General features: G+C 49.9%; 1 protein-coding gene across 4 annotated transcripts in view; it reads right to left on the reverse strand.

The window, feature by feature from the left end:
• The window catches only part of SLCO3A1 (solute carrier organic anion transporter family member 3A1), a 390549-nt gene that overhangs the window by 90566 nt on the left and 282664 nt on the right, over positions 1-17319 (reverse strand). For all 4 annotated transcript variants that reach the window (XM_061158630.1, XM_061158632.1, XM_061158631.1 and 1 more), the window contains exons 3-4: positions 16894-16992; positions 2851-3114 (exon numbers count right to left, since the gene is read on the reverse strand). In XM_061158630.1, coding sequence (XP_061014613.1) covers positions 2851-3114; positions 16894-16992 — 363 coding nt within the window. The remainder of the gene's footprint in view (positions 1-2850; positions 3115-16893; positions 16993-17319) is intronic.

The following is a 17319-nucleotide window of genomic DNA, read 5'->3' on the forward strand; positions in this document are numbered from 1 at the left end:
ATAATAGCTTGCTCCACTGGACGCTGGTTCCTGGGGATTCTTCTAGATGCACTGCCTTCCTCTCCTGCTGGGACATCCTTTAAGTCCATTAATGGATCTGATGCCGCTGGGAATCACTAATTCTAAATTAAAAATCATTAATTATCAGAGGGGAGCCCACATATCCACAGACTGTAACTGTGGCGGCTCTGGTCTAGGAGCCTCCTCCCTGTCTACCCACCTGTGTATTTGCCAGGTCAGACACAGCACATCCAGCACTCACCTTGTCACTGCTTCGGCTTTGCCCACTGCATGCCTCCCCTGCTGCCATACAAGCTCCAGCATGGAAGCTTCCTTGGTCACTGCTGTGTCCCTGGTGGTGGTGACTTAGTTGCTAAGGCATGTCCGACTCTTACGATCCTATGGACTGAAGTCCACCAGGCTCCTCTGTCCATGGGATTCTCCAGGCAAGAGTACTGGAGTGGGTTGCCATTTCCTTCTCCAGGGGATCTTCCTGAACTAGGGATTGAACCTGGGTCTCCTGCATTGCAGGCAGATTCTTCACCCACTGCTGTGTCCCTGGAGCTTGGCAGAGTCTCAGAAAATGGTGACTGAACTAACAAATGGGCTAACCAGAGACTGGATCAGAGCCTGAGAATTCTGAAGCTGTGACATCCTCCAGACGTGGCTCAGCTCTGTCTGGGACGACCCAAGCCCTGCCTTCCTTGTCTGTTGTATTTCCATAATGCAGGGCTGCCTGGCACTGGTGTTGTCACCACATTAGGCCACCTTGCTGACTTGCTGGTCTGTCCCTACACTGGATAGTGAGTTCTTTGATGGCACAATCGTATTTTTTTTTTTAAACTGTGTATCCCCAGAGATGAAAGGCAAGAGATTACAGGTATAGGTCTTACCATGAGAACCTCAGGAAAGCAAGTCATTCTGGGGTGAGGAAATATTGGGTTGGCCAAAACATTTGTTCAGGTTTTGCCATTAAGATGTTACAGGAAAACCCGAAGGAACAGTACTGCCAACCTCATACCTGGAAAGGCTACCACCACACAGGTCAGAGTGTCTGCAAGGCCCACTCTCATGCCAGCCCCAGCTGTTGCCATGAATCTGGTCCCTGGATGCTGTGGCCAGCTGCGCTATCAGAGAGGCGGCAAGCGTCATCCTCCAGCCACCGGGCTCCTCAAGGGGACATGTTTGGGGAGTCTTATTTTATGAGGCACAGACTCCTGGGACTCTAAGCTAAGGCAACCTCAGAAGATACAAAGCAGGTGGCCTTCTCATCTAATAAAAAAAAGACTTACATTTGATGGCTCAGACGTAAACAATTTGCCTGCAATGTGAGAGATCCAGGTTTGATCCCTGGGTCAGGAAGATCCCCTGGAGAAGGAAATGGAAGCCCACTCCAGTATTCAGGCCTGGAGAAGTCCATGGACAGAGCAGCCTGGCAGGCTACAGTCCATGGGGTCACAAAGTGTCAGACCAAGACTCACTTTCTCATCTAACAGTGTGCTCTGACCCTTAGAGAGATGTATTGATGTATTTTGAGATCGTCTATGGGCAATTCCACATTACGACTTTGGTAGAAGCCATCACAGAACATGGAGTCTAACAGGACACTAGGCTCTTAAATTAGCGTCTTCTGGGAATTAGCACGAATTCCTTGAATCCCCCTCTGGCTACCAGGTGGTATTCACAGACAGTCTCCAAGGGCAGTGCCTGAATTCTCAAGACCAGGCTGTCACCCAGGAACCGTGTTACAACTCCACGCTCGTGGAGATGAAGCGTGGCCAGGGTAATGACTGCAGGGTTGGGGAAGGGCGGGACGGATCTGAGCTCGAGGTCACCCGAGATTCTCGCCGCCGTTTTCAAGCATCTCCAGAGACAGTGCCCCTCATTAGAGCTCAGTAGAGACGCTCCTCAAACCTCTAAGGCAAGCGCTGCGAGCCCGAGGTGGCAGCTGCTGACGGCGGGCCAGGCCACATGCCTGGTTTCCTGCAAAGAAGTCACCGTCCACCTCTTTCCCACCCCAGCCTCACCGAGAAGGAACGCCCCAGCCTTGCTCCTGCCCACTCCCCAAATCTAGCACGTTCTTCAGGACACCCAGCAAGAAGGGGTCCTTGAATTAGGGAGTACTACACATATCTCTCAAGTGGGTAGGGGTCAGCTTTAAGGCTGCCTGTCATCACCCTCACCTCTAAGAGGCTGAGCCAAATATAGAAACCATGAGGGGGTGTGTGTGGGGGACTCCTCATTTTCATTCTGCATCACTGTTTGTGTCTCTTTTGTGAAAAAAAGATGCACTTCTTTTCCTTTTAGAAATGATGGTGAGCGCTTTGCCGCGCTCTGAAGTGGGACTTCGTTATCAAGACTTGAGTTAATATTTCCTTCCAGAGGAACACGGCTCTCATCTCTAATGGAGGGGCTGGAGGGCCAGAGAGAATCTAAGGAAATGCACTCTGGATGTGGCTTTTCAAGAACGCCTGCATCAGGCAAAGAGAACCAGCTTCAAAGTCTTTTCCTGCTTTCATGTGCTTGCAAGTGGCCTGGAAGAGTTCAAAGCAGGGGGCGGGGGGGCATGAAACATCCGGCTCCCTCCTTCCCTCCCCACTTTCTTCCTTCTATGGACACATATTTATCCTACACCAGGTGCAATGTTAGCCACCGGGCTCTCAGCTGGGAGGATTTTGTCTGCTGCCCCTTCAATAAATGGTAGCCCCTTTGTTTTTGCTTTATAAAGCGCATTTACTTATCAGGGTATCACAGCACCAGGGAAGGCAGATCACGTAAAACCAACGGGATTCTGTTACAAGTCCCCCAGCATCCGGTCCCGAGCATCCCTCGAGAACGCGGTGTCCTTACCTCTCAGCTGCTGGAAGCAGGAGGCGCTGCTGTCTGGCTCCAGGGGGTGTCTCAGGACCCCGTTGCTGGGTTTGGGTCTCTCGTATTCTCTCTCGGGGAGCATGGCCTGCTCGCTCTCCAGGGCGGGGTCTGAGTGCGGGGGCAGAGACTGTGGGAACCCAAACATCAGGACGGAAGAGAAGAAGAGTAAGGCACCGCAGAGCAGAAAGCCGCCCCACCAGGCTCCGATCCAGCGGGGGTCGTCCGGGGTGATGTCCAGGTTACCTGCACCAACCAGAAAGAGCGCGGTTAACAGGAGGGTACTGGGCAGGCCCAGCGCTTGGCTGAGGCTTGTGATCAGCCGTACAGACAGGCCGGGGCTCCGGAGATGGCCTGGCTGGGGAAGAGTGGACAATGGACAGAGCAGCCCGTGGCCTCCTGGCTGAGCTTCTGGTTTTCCCCAAGCTGAAGGCTGATCGCGTTCCCTCCTTAATTTTCTTGTCTACTTTGTGCCCGTATCTGTCTAAACAAAACCAGGGAGAAGCCAGACACCCCCTGAGTTTAGGCTGGCATTGACTGACGTGGCCGAGCTGCCAAGGTCTGCTAACAAAAGCACAGGGAGACAGAAAGATTCATCGCTCAAGGGTGTATTTTTACCTTGTATGTTCACTTGCACCCCCCACAAAGCTGCTAACCTGAGATCCCCTTCCACACCCCACTCTCCCAGCCTTAAACTGGTGGACAGATCATGTAGGGCGGTGCAGAATGGAAACCAAGAGCCAGGATACCTGGAAAGAAACCCTGCCCACTTCTCGCAGTGTGACCTCAGGCTAGCGATCTGAACTCTCCACGTCTCAGCCGACTGATCTGTAGAACACTGATTATTATGACGGTACTTACCCTGATCGAGTTCGGAAGATCAAATGAGCCACACCAGACACAAAGTGTTCAGAACACTGTCTGGCGCGTGCTTAAGCACTTAATTGATGTGAGCTTAATATTCATGGCGAGGGTTCTTTTCCTAAGCTACTAGTGTGTGTGTGTGTGTGTGTGTCTTAGCTGCTCAGTCATGTCTGACTCTTAGCGACCCCATGGACTAATATTCATGGCGAGGGTTCTTTTCCTAAGCTACTAGTGTGTGTGTGTGTGTGTGTGTGTGTGTGTGTGAGTGTGTGTGTGAGTGTTAGCTGCTCAGTCATGTCTGACTCTTAGCGACCCCATGGACTAATTCTCCAGGAAAGAATACTGGGGTGGGTAGCCATTCCCTTCTCCAGGGGATCTTCCCGACCCAGGGATTGAACCCGGATCTCCTGTACTGCAGGCGGATTCTTAACTGTCTGAGCTACCAGGGAAGCTGATGGGGGATGGGTTAATTCAAACTTCCGTGATGGCCAGTGGTCTGGGGGCCAGTCCTCTACTGAAAGCTCCGTAGCCAGTGTCTATGCTTTGAGGCCCCATGCAAGTGGTGTGGCCATCTAGTACTATGACTTGTTTGGCCATCTAGTACTATGACTTGTTTGACTTTCCAGCTGGAGTCAAGAAGGTGTACATTTCTGTTGCCCGCTTGGTAGATGTTTTTCCCTCTTTCCACATCTCCCTTGCAGAGCACGGTGCTCCCACCTGAGCTGCTTAGAGATATCTCTTTGATGATGATCCCATGCCCCTGGAGCACATCTCAGCGATCTGGGTTATAGCATATGAGCTAAGAACTAACGGGGCTGCGGGCCTGGACAGATGGATGGACAGGCTTGGGAAGAGAAATGACTGCAGTCACTGGATGAGCACTCCCCCACATCTAAAGTGCTCTTCCTGAAGACTCTCCAGTTATCAGTGATGAAAACACCAGCCGTCATCGACCGAGGGCTCACTCTGCACCAGGGACTATGTGGAGTGGATTCTTAACTGTTCCAATCAACCCTCCCCACAACCCTACGAGGTAGAGCCTTTTTTTTTCTATTGTCCCTATATTTCATACAGATGGAGAAATCAAGGCTTAGAAAGGCTGGGTGTGGGTTTCCTTGGTGGCTCCATGGTAAAGAACCTGCCTGCCAGTGCAGGAGACAAATTTGATCCCTGGTCTGGTAAGCAGCGAAGCCTGTGTGCCAGAACCACTGAGCTTGTACTCTGGAGCCTGGGAACCACAACTACTGAAGCCCAGGTGCCCTAGAGCCTGTGTTTCGCAACAAGAGAAGCCACTGCAATGAGAAGTCCATGCACCGCAATACAGAGTAGCCCCCACTCGCTGCAACTAGAGAAAAAGCCTGTGCAGCAATGAAGATCCAGCACAGCCAAAAGCAAATAAATAAAATTATATTAAAAAAAAAAAAGAAACAGGAAAGGCTGAGTGCCTTGCCTACATCCATAGAGTTGAAGACCAGAACACAGGCATCCAGATGCCAACGGCTCTGCTCTCTCCCTCTTGACTGGCAGGCCTTTGTTTGGGCTCTCTGGAGGGTTCTTGAAGGCTAATTCCTCTGCTCTGGGCAGCGGGTAAGACGACCAGCTCTTCTGATGGGTGGCAACTTGGTCTTTGGAACACTGGTGGTCTCTAACATGGAGGCCTTGACATCAACCAAGCAGCAATAACCAGGGTACTTGAATGGACCAGATGCTTTTGCTTGAGAGGAGAGAGCATACGCTCTAGTGGGCTTTGGGCCGAATCTCACTATTTCTACTTAGTAGCATGTGATGCTGAATCCCACCCTTCTTACTTACTAGCATGTGATGCTGGGAAAGGTACTCACCCTCCCTGACTCTTGGTTTCATCATTTGCAAAATAAAGATGATAGACAGCCCAGAACAGTGGTTACCAGGCTGAGAGGTAATAAAGCAGCATCACTTGACACACAGTAGGCTCTTACCTACTGGAGCGCTTAATCTTGAACTTTCAGGGATGTATTTATGTAAATGGGAATTTTAAGGCATAGATTTTTTTTTTCATTTAACAATGCACTGTAAAGGTCTCTCAAAATTACCACACATTAATGCTGTGTAATATTCCATTTTAGGGATTACATAAATTTTTAGCTAGTTTCTTAAGCCTTGTACACTGAGGTATGTCTTAATCTTTTTATTAATATCAACACTTCCGAGGAGAGCTTTCTAGTAGCTCAGTCACTGGATATAAACAATATTTTTTAAGTAAATTCCTACATGGAGAAATTTTGCACGGCACTAATGCACAATTAGGGCTTCCCTGGTGGCTCAGTGGTAAATAATCCGTCTACCAATGCAAGAGACGTGGGTTTGATCCCTGGGTGGGGGAGATCCCCTGGTGAAGGAAATGACAACCCTCTCCAGTATTCTTGCCTGGAAATCTCACGGCCGGAGAAGCCTGGTGGGCTACAGTCCATGGGGCCACAAAGAGTTGGACACAATCTAGGGACTGAACAACAGCAACGCACAATTATGTCTTCTGATGGTCATTAACAAGGAGGAGTCTAATATACCAGTGTCAGTTTTCATTGCTATCAGGGGTGTGAAAATGCTTGGTCTTCAAACCCATCTACTCCAACAAAAGGTACAGATCTTTTTTTTTAAAAAAAGGAGTACGGTGTAGAAAACCAGGGTGATGTTGAAAGCATCTTTATGCAAACAAGAGGAGAGAAAAGGAAGTCACACCACCCTGGAGCTGAGCAAGACTGTTTGCACCAATCCCTTACTGTTTTCCTTCACCTGCTGCCAAGCGCTGAATGAAAACAAAAGGCGGGAAAAGGGAAATGTACTATTTCCCTCCTTTGTCTCTGGGCCCCATAAAGCTGCCAGATGTGAGCCAGCAGGGACAGAGAAAGCCTGGCAGCTGTTGGGAGAAAGAAATCAGAAGCACGTGGACAGTCGTATTTTAGATAGGAAGTTAGTGGCTGCCGTGCGGTGAGGAAACACCCCTGGGGGTGGGGCGGCCCTGGGGCAGGCAGGTGTCTGTGAAAGCCAGGCGACTCGCTCCCCGCGGGCCTGTGTCTGCGGGCGGGCGGAAAGCCAGAGTGTGCTCACAGTTCCCGAGTCAGGGCTAGGCACCCACCTGTGACACCATCATCGCACACCGGCTGCTTTGGAAGGGGCGGGCGGGGGCGGGTCTGCAGAAGGCAGGGATCTGAAGAACCAGGAAAATCATGGCTGACTATTCTGGGAGGTATTGATTTTTTCCCTCCGTTTCAATTATCCAGTGGATGTTGGCAGGGAGAGAAATAACAGGCTGAGAAGAAACCACTCAGCCTTGGAGTGGGCTGGCCTCAGGACTGGTCAGCCTCATGAGCGGAGCTTCAGCCCACTTCTGGGGGCTCTTGCGGAGACAGCGAATGCTTGACACCAGCCTGAGACACATCTTTTCTTTTTCAAATTTGTAAAAATTGAAGCAGAGTTGGTTTACGGGGTTGCCAGATGGCACTAGTGGTGAAGAACCTGTCTGCCAGTGCAGGAGATGTAAGAGACCCGGGTTCGACCCCTGGGTCAGGAAGATTCACCTGGAGGAGGACATGGCAACCCACTCCAGGAGTCTGGCCCGGAGAATCTCGTGGACAGAGGAGCCTGGAGGGCTACAGTCCGTGGGATCACAGAAAGTCAGACACGACTGAAGTGACTTAGCACGCATGCAGAGTTGCTTTACAAAGATTCGTGAGTTTCTGCTGTACAATGAAGGGAATCAGCCACATGTATACATATATCCGCTCCCTCCCACCCCTCTATCCCTGCCAACCCCTCTAGGTCATCACAGAGCATCAAGCTGAGCTCCCTGTGCTATAAAGCAGATTCCCACTATACACATAATAGTGTATACATATCAATGCTAGTCTCTCCATCTGTCCCACCCCCTTCCCCCCACCCCATGTCCACTTGGCTGTTCTCTACAGGTATGTCTCTATTCCTGCCCTGAAAATAGGCTCACCTGTATCAGTTTTCTAGATTTCATGTATATGCATTAATATATGCTATTTTTCTCTTTCTGACATTTCACTCTGTATAACAGACTCTAGGTCCATCCACATCTCTGCTAATGATCCAATTTCATTTTTCTGAGGCACTTCCTTACTCTACCTATCTCAACAATGAAGAGTATTTTTAAGAGGCCTCTTGGCCACTGAAGCTGACTATCACCCCCTCTTGCCTGGGAATTGTCACAACTCAGCATTATCGAAAGAAAAGCTATGACAAACCTAGACTGCATACTAAAAAGCAGAGACACCACTTTGTCAACAAAGATCCATATAGTCAAAACTGTGGTTTTTCCAGTAGTCATGTACAGATGTGAGAGCTGGACCATAAAGGCTGAGCGCCAAAGAATTGATGCTTTTGAACTGTGGTGCTGGAGAAGACTCTTGAGAATCCCTTGGACTACAAGGAGATCCAACCAGTCCATCGTAAAGGAGATCAGTCCTGGGTGTTCATTGGAAGGACTGATGCTGAAGCTGAAACTCCAGTACTTTGGCCACCTGATGCAAAGAACTGACTCATTAGAAAAGACCCTGATGTTGGGAAGGAATGAGGACAGGTGGAGAAGGGGGCGGCAGAGGATGAGACGGTTGGATGACATCACCGACCTGATGGACATGAGTTTGATCAAGCTCTGGGAGATGGTGAAGGACAGGGAAGCCTGGTGTGCTGCAGTCCACAGGATCACAAAGAGTCAGACATGACTGAATGACGAACAATGACAACAAGCATTACTGACGCTGAAGGGGAGTTCTCTACATGGATTGGCAAAGCATGTGTGGTAACATTACCCCACATCGGCACATGGGTCGCCTCCTCTGAGGATGAGGATCTCGCCTCCCTTCCTGTGGTGTTAGGTGTGGGCATGTCAAATGCCACATTGCCAGTCAAATGTGGGAGAGGAGACACATATCACTTCCATGTGGCAATATATATAAGCTGGTGCATGACTCCTATGCCCTTTTTTTCCTACTTGATTGTGAAGCATGTGGATTTCTCCCAAAGATGATGCCTAAGAAGCTATAATGAACAAAATATTCTTGCTGACCTGATTCGGGTATATAACACAAGCAGGAAATAAGACTTTAGTATTCCCAAGTCACTGCCATCTTGAGGGTGTTTGTTGCTGCAGCATAACTCAGCCTATCCTGACTGGTACAAATGGCTTGTGTGTGCGCACGTGTGTGCTAAGTCACTTCAGTCTTGTCCAACTCTTTGCGGCCCCATGAACTGTAGCCCGCCAGACTCCTCTGTCCATGGGATTCTCCAGACAAGAATACAGGAGTGGGTTGCCATGCCCTCCTCCAGGGGATCTTTCCCACCCAGGGATTGAACCCACATCTTAGGCAATAAAAATTCCTCATTTTTAAGAAAAGTGGCCCTGGGCAGGCTTAGTATAACAAAGGTATGCTTTCAGGTCCAGGTAGAGGGCAAGGTATGAAAATCTATCTATTTCCCTTTCTATCTGGTTCTACTTAGTGTTTTGGCTTTAAACACAGCTGCAGTTTCAGCCTTTTGACGAAGGCTGCTCTCAGGAGGATGCTCAGAATACAAGTGAAGAACATCAGTTTGTCTCATTTACTTAGAATGCATCAAATTGCCAATGAATCTAGAACTGTGGATAAAGAAAGATATTGAAAAGGATGGGGAAAGAATCAGGGTCCTGGGCTGTGCAAACGCCTGGCATCCCCAGAAGACTCTGTGAATACTCTGGCTAAGCTCCGTCCAGTCACTTGCCTGCCCTTGGTCATTTCAGGCACCAAGAAAAAAATGCTGGGAAGGAGCAGGGGGAGCCACCCCTGGGTCACTGTGAGGCCAGCACACAGTGGGTCTGCCTTTGCACAGGTGTCTGCAGGCTTGTTATTGTTTCTGTCTAGTTGCTCGGTATTGCCTGACTCTTTTGTGATGCCAAATACTGTAGCCCGCCAGGCTCCTCTGTCCATAGGACTTCCCAGGCAAGAATACTGCAATGGGTTGCCATTTCCTTCTCCAGGGGCTCTTCCCGACTCGGCAGTCAAACCCACGTCTCCTGCATTGGCAGGCAGATTCTTCACCACTGAGCCACAGTGGAGCAGGCTTGTTAGGATTCCTGACGTAAACAGTTCATTGCTCTGACTCTTCTACTCTTGGAATCCAAGGTTGGGAGGGCTTTGTGGTTTCGCTGGGTGAGTTGAACAAGCTTTCAGCAGCTGCTTTCCCCTCTGCTGAAGGTCACATAAACATATGGGCTTTGCTGAGATTTCTCTCCAGTTCCAAGGATTGCTACCATTGTAGGTTCAAAAAAAGGACTTCCCAGCAACAAGTCTAAATCAGTTGAAACTAACCAAGCCACCCATGGGGATACCAAGACCATGAGAAGAACAGATCAAAGCAAACTGGGAATATTTACTTAGTCTGGGGCCACACTGATGTGTAAGCAATACTATGGTTCTCTGAGCAGCTTTTCTTTTTTTTTTTCCTTCAGTCCATTTACCTATTTTTCTAACCTACTTTGCAAAACTTTTGCTATGGGACTCAAGAATTCCAAGAGTATCATTACATTACAGACTTAATTAGAAACTGGAGGCAGGGAGGAGCTGAGGGTGGAGGGCAGCAAACCCCAGCTGCTGGGCTAATCAGTCCAACACGAAGGAATCTGGCGGCAGCAGCCAGAGTTGGAGGGGTCTCTGCTCGTCAACATTTTTATGAAGCCAGTAGACGAATCTGCCCTTTGGCAGCTGCAGACGCTGCGCAGCTGTGGCAAGGTGGGCTTCGGGGGGCCTGAGGCCGTGCTGGCTGAGCCAGGTCATCTCAGCAAAGCCTCTGTTCATGGAAGGGGGCAGCCTTCTAGTTAAACGCCTGGAGATGTTTCAGGGAAGCGAGCTGCTCAGCTGGGGTCAGACTGGCCTGAGCTTTGACTCCGAGTAGCTAAGGACGTGAGTTCACGCTCTGTTCCTCACGACACCTAATTGTTCTGTGTGTTCACTAACCCCCAGGCACTGTGTCAACTGGTCTGTGCGATTAACTCATGTCACCCACACACAGACCCAGGAGGACAAATGTCCCCAGGATCACACAGACTGTAAGGGTCCAGCTGGGATCTGAGTGGAGGTCTGGTTCCAGCTCAGAACTCATAATCGTTGCGGAGGAGGTAGCCACCTCCTCTGTTAATGCAGTGGTCTCCAACCTTTTTGGTACCAGGCATTGGTTTCAGGTAAGATGATTTTTTCATGGGTCTGGGGGATGAGTGATGGGGAACAGCTGCAAATACAGATGAAGCTTACCTCCTGCTGGGTGGCCTGGTATTGACAGGACTGCTACTGGTCCATGGCCCAGGGGTCGGGGTGTTAATGGGCTGACAGTAGGACCCACCCTCTCATGGGAATGCTCTGTAGTTCCAATGCGGCGCTCCATGTATGGCTTCAAATATTCCTGAGATCATGGCTGCCACTGTCTGTGAAGCCTCCACTGTGAAGAGTGGTTGGGGTTTTCTACACATACACCTCTTGGATTGGGCACATCCTGTCCTCTCTCTAGGCATCAGTTTCCTTGTCTATAAAAGGCCAGACTCGGAAAAGAATTATGTCTGAGGTTCTTTCCGGCTCAGGGATGCTTGTATCCCACTCTGCTACCAAGTCCTTCTTTCTCTGTGTCTTGCTCTTCACTCATCTCAGTTCTACAAACATATTCCGGAAAGAACTTCTGCAGGCTCCATCATTCCCTCCCCACTAGCCTGGGGAAGGGGGTGTCTATCTTTAAGGAGAAGGGGCAAACGAGCCACACACACTCCCATCAGACGACAGGCAGCAGCAACAGCAGAATCCCTTTGTCTGAGTACCCCCAGGGGAGGTATTCAGGGTGTACCTCGGCTCCACAGCTGGTCTGTCCCGACAACCACTTGCCTCCCCTGCACCCCCCTGCTTCATCAACACACAGATTCCAACTGGGCTCCCTCATGTCTCTCTCTTTTTCTGTAAGGTCACAATTGTGGCTTTTCCAGTAGTCATGTACAGATGTGAGAGTTGGACCATAAGAAGGCCAAGTGCCAAAGAATCGATGATTTCTAACTGCAGTGCTGGAGAAAACTTGAGAGTCCCTTGGACAGCAAACAGGTCAAACCAGTCAATCCAAAAGGAAATCAACCCTAAATATTCACTGGAGGGACTGATGCTGAGGTTGAAGCTCCAGTACTTTGGCCACCTGATGTGAAGAGTTGACTCATTGGAAAAGACCAATGCTGGGAAAGATTGAGGGCAAGAGGAGAAGGGGGTAACAGAAGATGAGACTGTAGGATGGCAGTTTGAGTAAACTCCGGGAGACGGTGAAGGACAGGGAAGCCTGGCATGCTGCAGTCCATGGGGTCACAAAGAGTCAGACAAGCCTGAGTGACTGAATATCAACAATTCATCAGCCGCTGCCAGACTGCGTGGTGGAAGCCACAGTCTCTTTTCCAGCTGCCCCAGAACAAGGGCCTTCCAGGGACCTGCCTTGCGCACCTCACACGATTCCCAGGCTACCTCTTTTCCCAGTCCCTTGCCCAGCTCTCTGCTGGAATTTCAGAAACATATGGCTGTGTGTGTGGCCTGTGCATTCATGAAGGGTGCACAGCCCCGAAGAGGTGCTCTGTCTTAGCTGGTGAGGAAGACAGGGAAGGCTCATCCTGAGAGACCTGAAAACCTGGTCCTTGAAATACAGCACCGATCCACTCACAGAAAGAATGACAAGTTTCAGGCACAAGATGGGAAAAACTAAAATCTGGGGGGCTTCCCAGGTGGTGCTAGTGGTAAAGAACCCGCTGCCAATGCAGGAGACACAAGAGATGCGAGTTTGATCCCTAGATAGAGAGGATCCTCTGGAGGAGGGCATGGCAACCCACTCTAGTATTGCCTGGAGAATCCCATGGACAGAGGAGCCTGGCGGGCTACAGTCCATGGGGTCGCAGAGTCGGACATGAATGAAGAGATTTAACACACTGCAAACTGGAATTCTGAGTGGCTCCTGAACAGAATAAATTATATTCCTGTGCCCTCTGCTGGTAAAGAGCGGCACTAGCCTTCCTGGGGCCTGCAGAAAGGAGGAAGACAAAGAGGGTGACTCACACGCATCCTTCTGTCCCTAGAGTCTCATCAGATTGGAAGTCCGCTGTTACTCATGAGGGGGGAGGCGGCCATCAGCAGGATGCCCAGACGGAATGGAAATGTGCCCATCCGTCTCAGGCACCAGAGGCTTCAAACTGCCAGTGGGCAGAGGACCACGGATGCCACTGCCTCACCCGGGCCTGAAGGGTGAGGACAGGTGTGGTGCAGAATGGGCGGGGACGACAGCCCAGCCTGAGCAAAGGATGGTACCCAGCAGACTGCCAGTGGACAGGCTGTGCCCCCTCCAGCCACCCGTGTGCCTCTCAGCCACTCCAGGCTCGGAGGAAAAGATGTCATTTCATTCCCAAGAGGAATCTTAGTGAGGGGGCGGGGTCTTAAAGTAGAAACACCCACCCACTTGCTCATGGATCTGGGTTTTCTACAGATACACCCCTCAGACTGGGTACACGCCTTCCCAGGGGTGTGAGTAAAAGAATCCATCTGCCACAGCAGGAGCCTCGGGAGACTTGGGTTCGATCCCTTGGTCGAGAAGATCCCCTGGAGGAGGGCATGGCAACCTACTCCAGTATTCTTGCCTGGAGAAACCCACGGACAGAGGAGCCTGGCAGGTTACAGTCCATAGGGTCACAAACAGTTGGACATGATTGAAGCGACTTAGTATGCACACCCTTCCCCACTCTAGGAATCAGTTTCCTTGTCTATAAAATGCAAGAGTTGGAAGAGTGATGTCTGAGGTTCTTTCTGGCTCAGGGATGCTGGTATTCTACAAGCCTGGATCCAAGGGGGCCCTGCTGATACGCTGAAGGCAAAACTGCCTGCTGGATACCTGCCTTCTCGCCCCAGGCAGCCTTCCCCATGCCCTGGGAGGTTTCCTCTTCCGTCCCTTCCTTCGAGACTCCTGTCCTGTTCTGCCTTTGCTGCAGGGCGGAAGTGGGCTTTTTGTCCACGGAGGCAAGATGGCAGCTGACTCTCACTTGTGTGGTTTCTCTGACCAGGTCACCCCCTCATCCCCTTCACTAGGAATAGGATCAAAGGGCCAACCCAAAGCTAAAAAACTGCAGTGTTCAATCACCTCCTGAACAGACCCAGTGCTCTAAAATAATAAATAAATAAGGCCGCATTTTATTTTCTCCCCCCTCCGTTTGGAAATTTGTAACATCATTAGTTACAAGTAAATATATCAGTGGAATTAATGGAGTGAATCACAAAGTGACTTGATTGGATTTAAAACCACATAATGTCTTTGGGGTGAATTAGTAAATTTAGCACTGTCGAGAGATGATGAATGGAGAACCGGGGGACTGAGAGTTCTTATTGATCCTGGGAATAGATCAGGATGAGAAGAAGGGGAATGGCTTCCCACGCTGTTTTCAGAGAGAAAGGAAACATGGCTTCTCAGCTCGTTAAGTTGCATGGGAACATAGCGCCCTTTTGCAGGCATGTGGTTGAGGTGTGACCACATATGCTGGGTTCCCAGGTGGCGCTAGTGGTAAAGAATCTGTCTGCTAGTGCAAGAGCCGCAGGAGACATAGGGGGTTTGATCCCAGGATTGGGAAGATCCCCTGGAGAGGGAAATGGCAACCTGGCTCCAGTATTCTTGCCTAGAGAATCCTACGGACAGAGGAGCCTGGCGGGCTCTAGTCCATAGGATCACAGAGAATCAGACACGGCTGGAGTGACTAAGCAACAGTTTGGTGGGCAGTGCTTAAGAGGGCCTCCAGTGATCCCCACCTCTGGAATTCATGTCCTTGTGGAAGGATTCCTTCTCCCCAGTGTAGACAGAAACAAGTGGCTTGCTTCTAACATACAAAACGCAGCAGAAGCAATGAGGTGTCACTCCCGAGACTAGGTTATCAAAAGACTGCGGCTTTGTCTCCTGTGTGCTCACCCTGTCCTGGGCTGTCTGCTCCGCAGGGGCCATGCTGAGGTCAGCCCTGCATAGAGGCCCAAGGGAGCCAGCCTCAGAGTCGACCTGCCCAGGGCTGCCAACAGCCACTAGGGCTGCTTGGAAGCAGAGCCCCTCCAGATACGCTTTTACATGATTTGAGACCGGCTAAACTCCTTGACTGCAGCCTCATGAGGGACCCCGAGCTAGAACCAGCCAGACTGAGGGCGGGAGGAGAAGGGGGCAACAGAGGATGAGATGGTTGGATGGCATCACCGACTCAATGGTCATGAGTTTCAGCGAAGTCCAGGAGATGGTGAAGGACAGCGAAGCCTGGCGTGCTGCAGTCCGTGGGCTCGCAAAGAGTTGGACGCAACTCAGTGACTGAGCAAAGCTGCTCCTGGGCTCCAGACCCAGAGAAATAAACCGAGATAATAACTATTGCTTAAAGTCACTAAGTTTGGGGTAATCTGCCATAAAGCAACAGATTAATACACCAGGCAGCTTTCTGGGGCCACTGAAATGCGAGTAGAAACAACGCATGTCATTTCTGAGGCAGAGCTGGCTTCCTGCCTTGGCAACTGGGCAGGCAGCAGTCAGATAAAACTTCTGTGAGCCTGGGTCTTGGAGGGACTACCAGGGGAAAGTCCCATCCCCTTCTCACCCCAAATACCACTAACCTGCACTGGATATTCAGTACAGCTGAGAAATAGACTTTGGTTGCATAAAATCACCTTGATTTGGGAAATTCCTGTTACTACTGCATAACCTGGGGCTTCCCTGGTGGTTCAGAATCTATCTGCAATGTGGGAGACCTGGGTTTGATCCCTGGGTTGGGAAGATTCCCTTGGAGAAGGAAATAGCAACTCACTCCTGTATTCTTGCCTGGGAAATCCCATGGACAGAGGAGCCTGGGGGGTTACAGTTCATGAGGTTGCAAAACAGTCAGATACAATTTAGCAACAACAACCACATAGCCTAGGCCATATAGACTAGCATGCTAGTCAGTCCAGGGCCACAGACTGGAAATGGTCAGGAGCCTGACAGCAAATGGGGCTGCATAACAGGAAGTGAGTGGCTGGCAATTGAACGAAGCTCCATCTGTATACACAGTCGTTCCTCATCGCTCACATTGCCATCTGAACTCTACCTCCTGTCAGATCAGTGGCGGCATTAGATTCTCATTGGAGCAAGAACCCTACTGTGAATTGCACATGACAGGGATGGATGTTTGCGCTCCTTATCAGAATTGTCCTGAAACCATCCATCCCCACCTACTGCTGGTCCATGGAAAAACTGTCTTCCACAAAACCAGTCCCTGCTGCCAAAAAGTTTGGCAACTGCTGTACTAAGGCATCAGGGTGCCCAGAGGAGGCTGAAAAACACACTTAATCTTCCCATTAAGAACACAAGACATTGGTTTGAAGTACGGTATGTTGCCTTTAGGGCTTCCCAGGTGGTGCTAGTGGTAAAGAACCTGCCTACCAATGCAGGAGATGCAAGAGACACGGGTTCGATCCCTGGGTCAGGAAGATCCCCTGGAGGAGGTCATGGCAACCCACTGCAGTATTCTTACCTGGAGAATCCCACGGACAGAGGAGCCTGGCAGGCTACAGTCCATGGGGTTGCAGACTGAAGTGACTTGGCACAAAGCCCATGCTTTCTTTAAAGCCCACCACAACAGTGTCTTACAGAAACAAGTTTCAAAGCCAGTCTCCCTGACCCTATGTGTACACCTGCACTTAGGAGCTCCAGCTTTTAATTTAAGAAACAGGGTCCTCTTATGGGTTCATGGACCGACATTCAGTGAATATGTGTGTTTGCTGGGTATTTCCAAATTTGTCCCCTCACTTACCTTACAACAGTCCTGAAGGCAGATATAAGTTCTGTTACCTTGACTTTACAGATAGGAAAATTCAGATTTGAAGAGTGAAATCAACCCCAGGTGGTTATTAAGCCTCTAGGCAGACGTGAGCAGAACACAGGCTTGAGTCCAGGCCCTCTGAACCTAACTCACCATCTTCCCTCTAATCTCAAGGGGGTCACCAGCTAGAGAGGTGGCTGCATTAAAGTTGCTTCTTAGTAGGAAGGTTTTAGAACTCAGAGGGCTGGGGCTCCTTTGTGATGGGGAAAGGGCTTGTGGGTAGGGCTTAGATATTGAGATAAATTCCTTACTTGTGTCAATGAAGACTGCATCCACATAGATTTTGGTACAGAAAGAGCCCAGGATAAATCCACAGGCTGGTCCAAACACCAGCATCGTGAACAGGATTCCTGAAAGAAGAAGATGAAACCAAGATTAGATTAAAAGCAGAAGGCATTCAATGAGCAAAACTGTCAAAGCATGAGAAAACTGTTTTACATTGATCAGATGACAGGTTTGATTAGACAAATGCTATCAGAGGAATTAGTCTAAATATCCTAGAGGGGAAAGCTACTATTCTAATTTTTGGAAACCCTATTGAGGCACTATCACGCAGGAATTCTATAGTTTCTGTAGGTTGCTCTGAAATATTTCTAGGCCTCCAGTACACTTACTTTTGAGGACTCTACTCCATGTCACATCGGACCCATAAAATACATCCAAGTTTATCATGAAAA

Source organism: Dama dama, chromosome 13 (assembly GCF_033118175.1).
Source record: "Dama dama isolate Ldn47 chromosome 13, ASM3311817v1, whole genome shotgun sequence".
Classification (NCBI taxonomy): domain Eukaryota; kingdom Metazoa; phylum Chordata; class Mammalia; order Artiodactyla; family Cervidae; genus Dama; species Dama dama.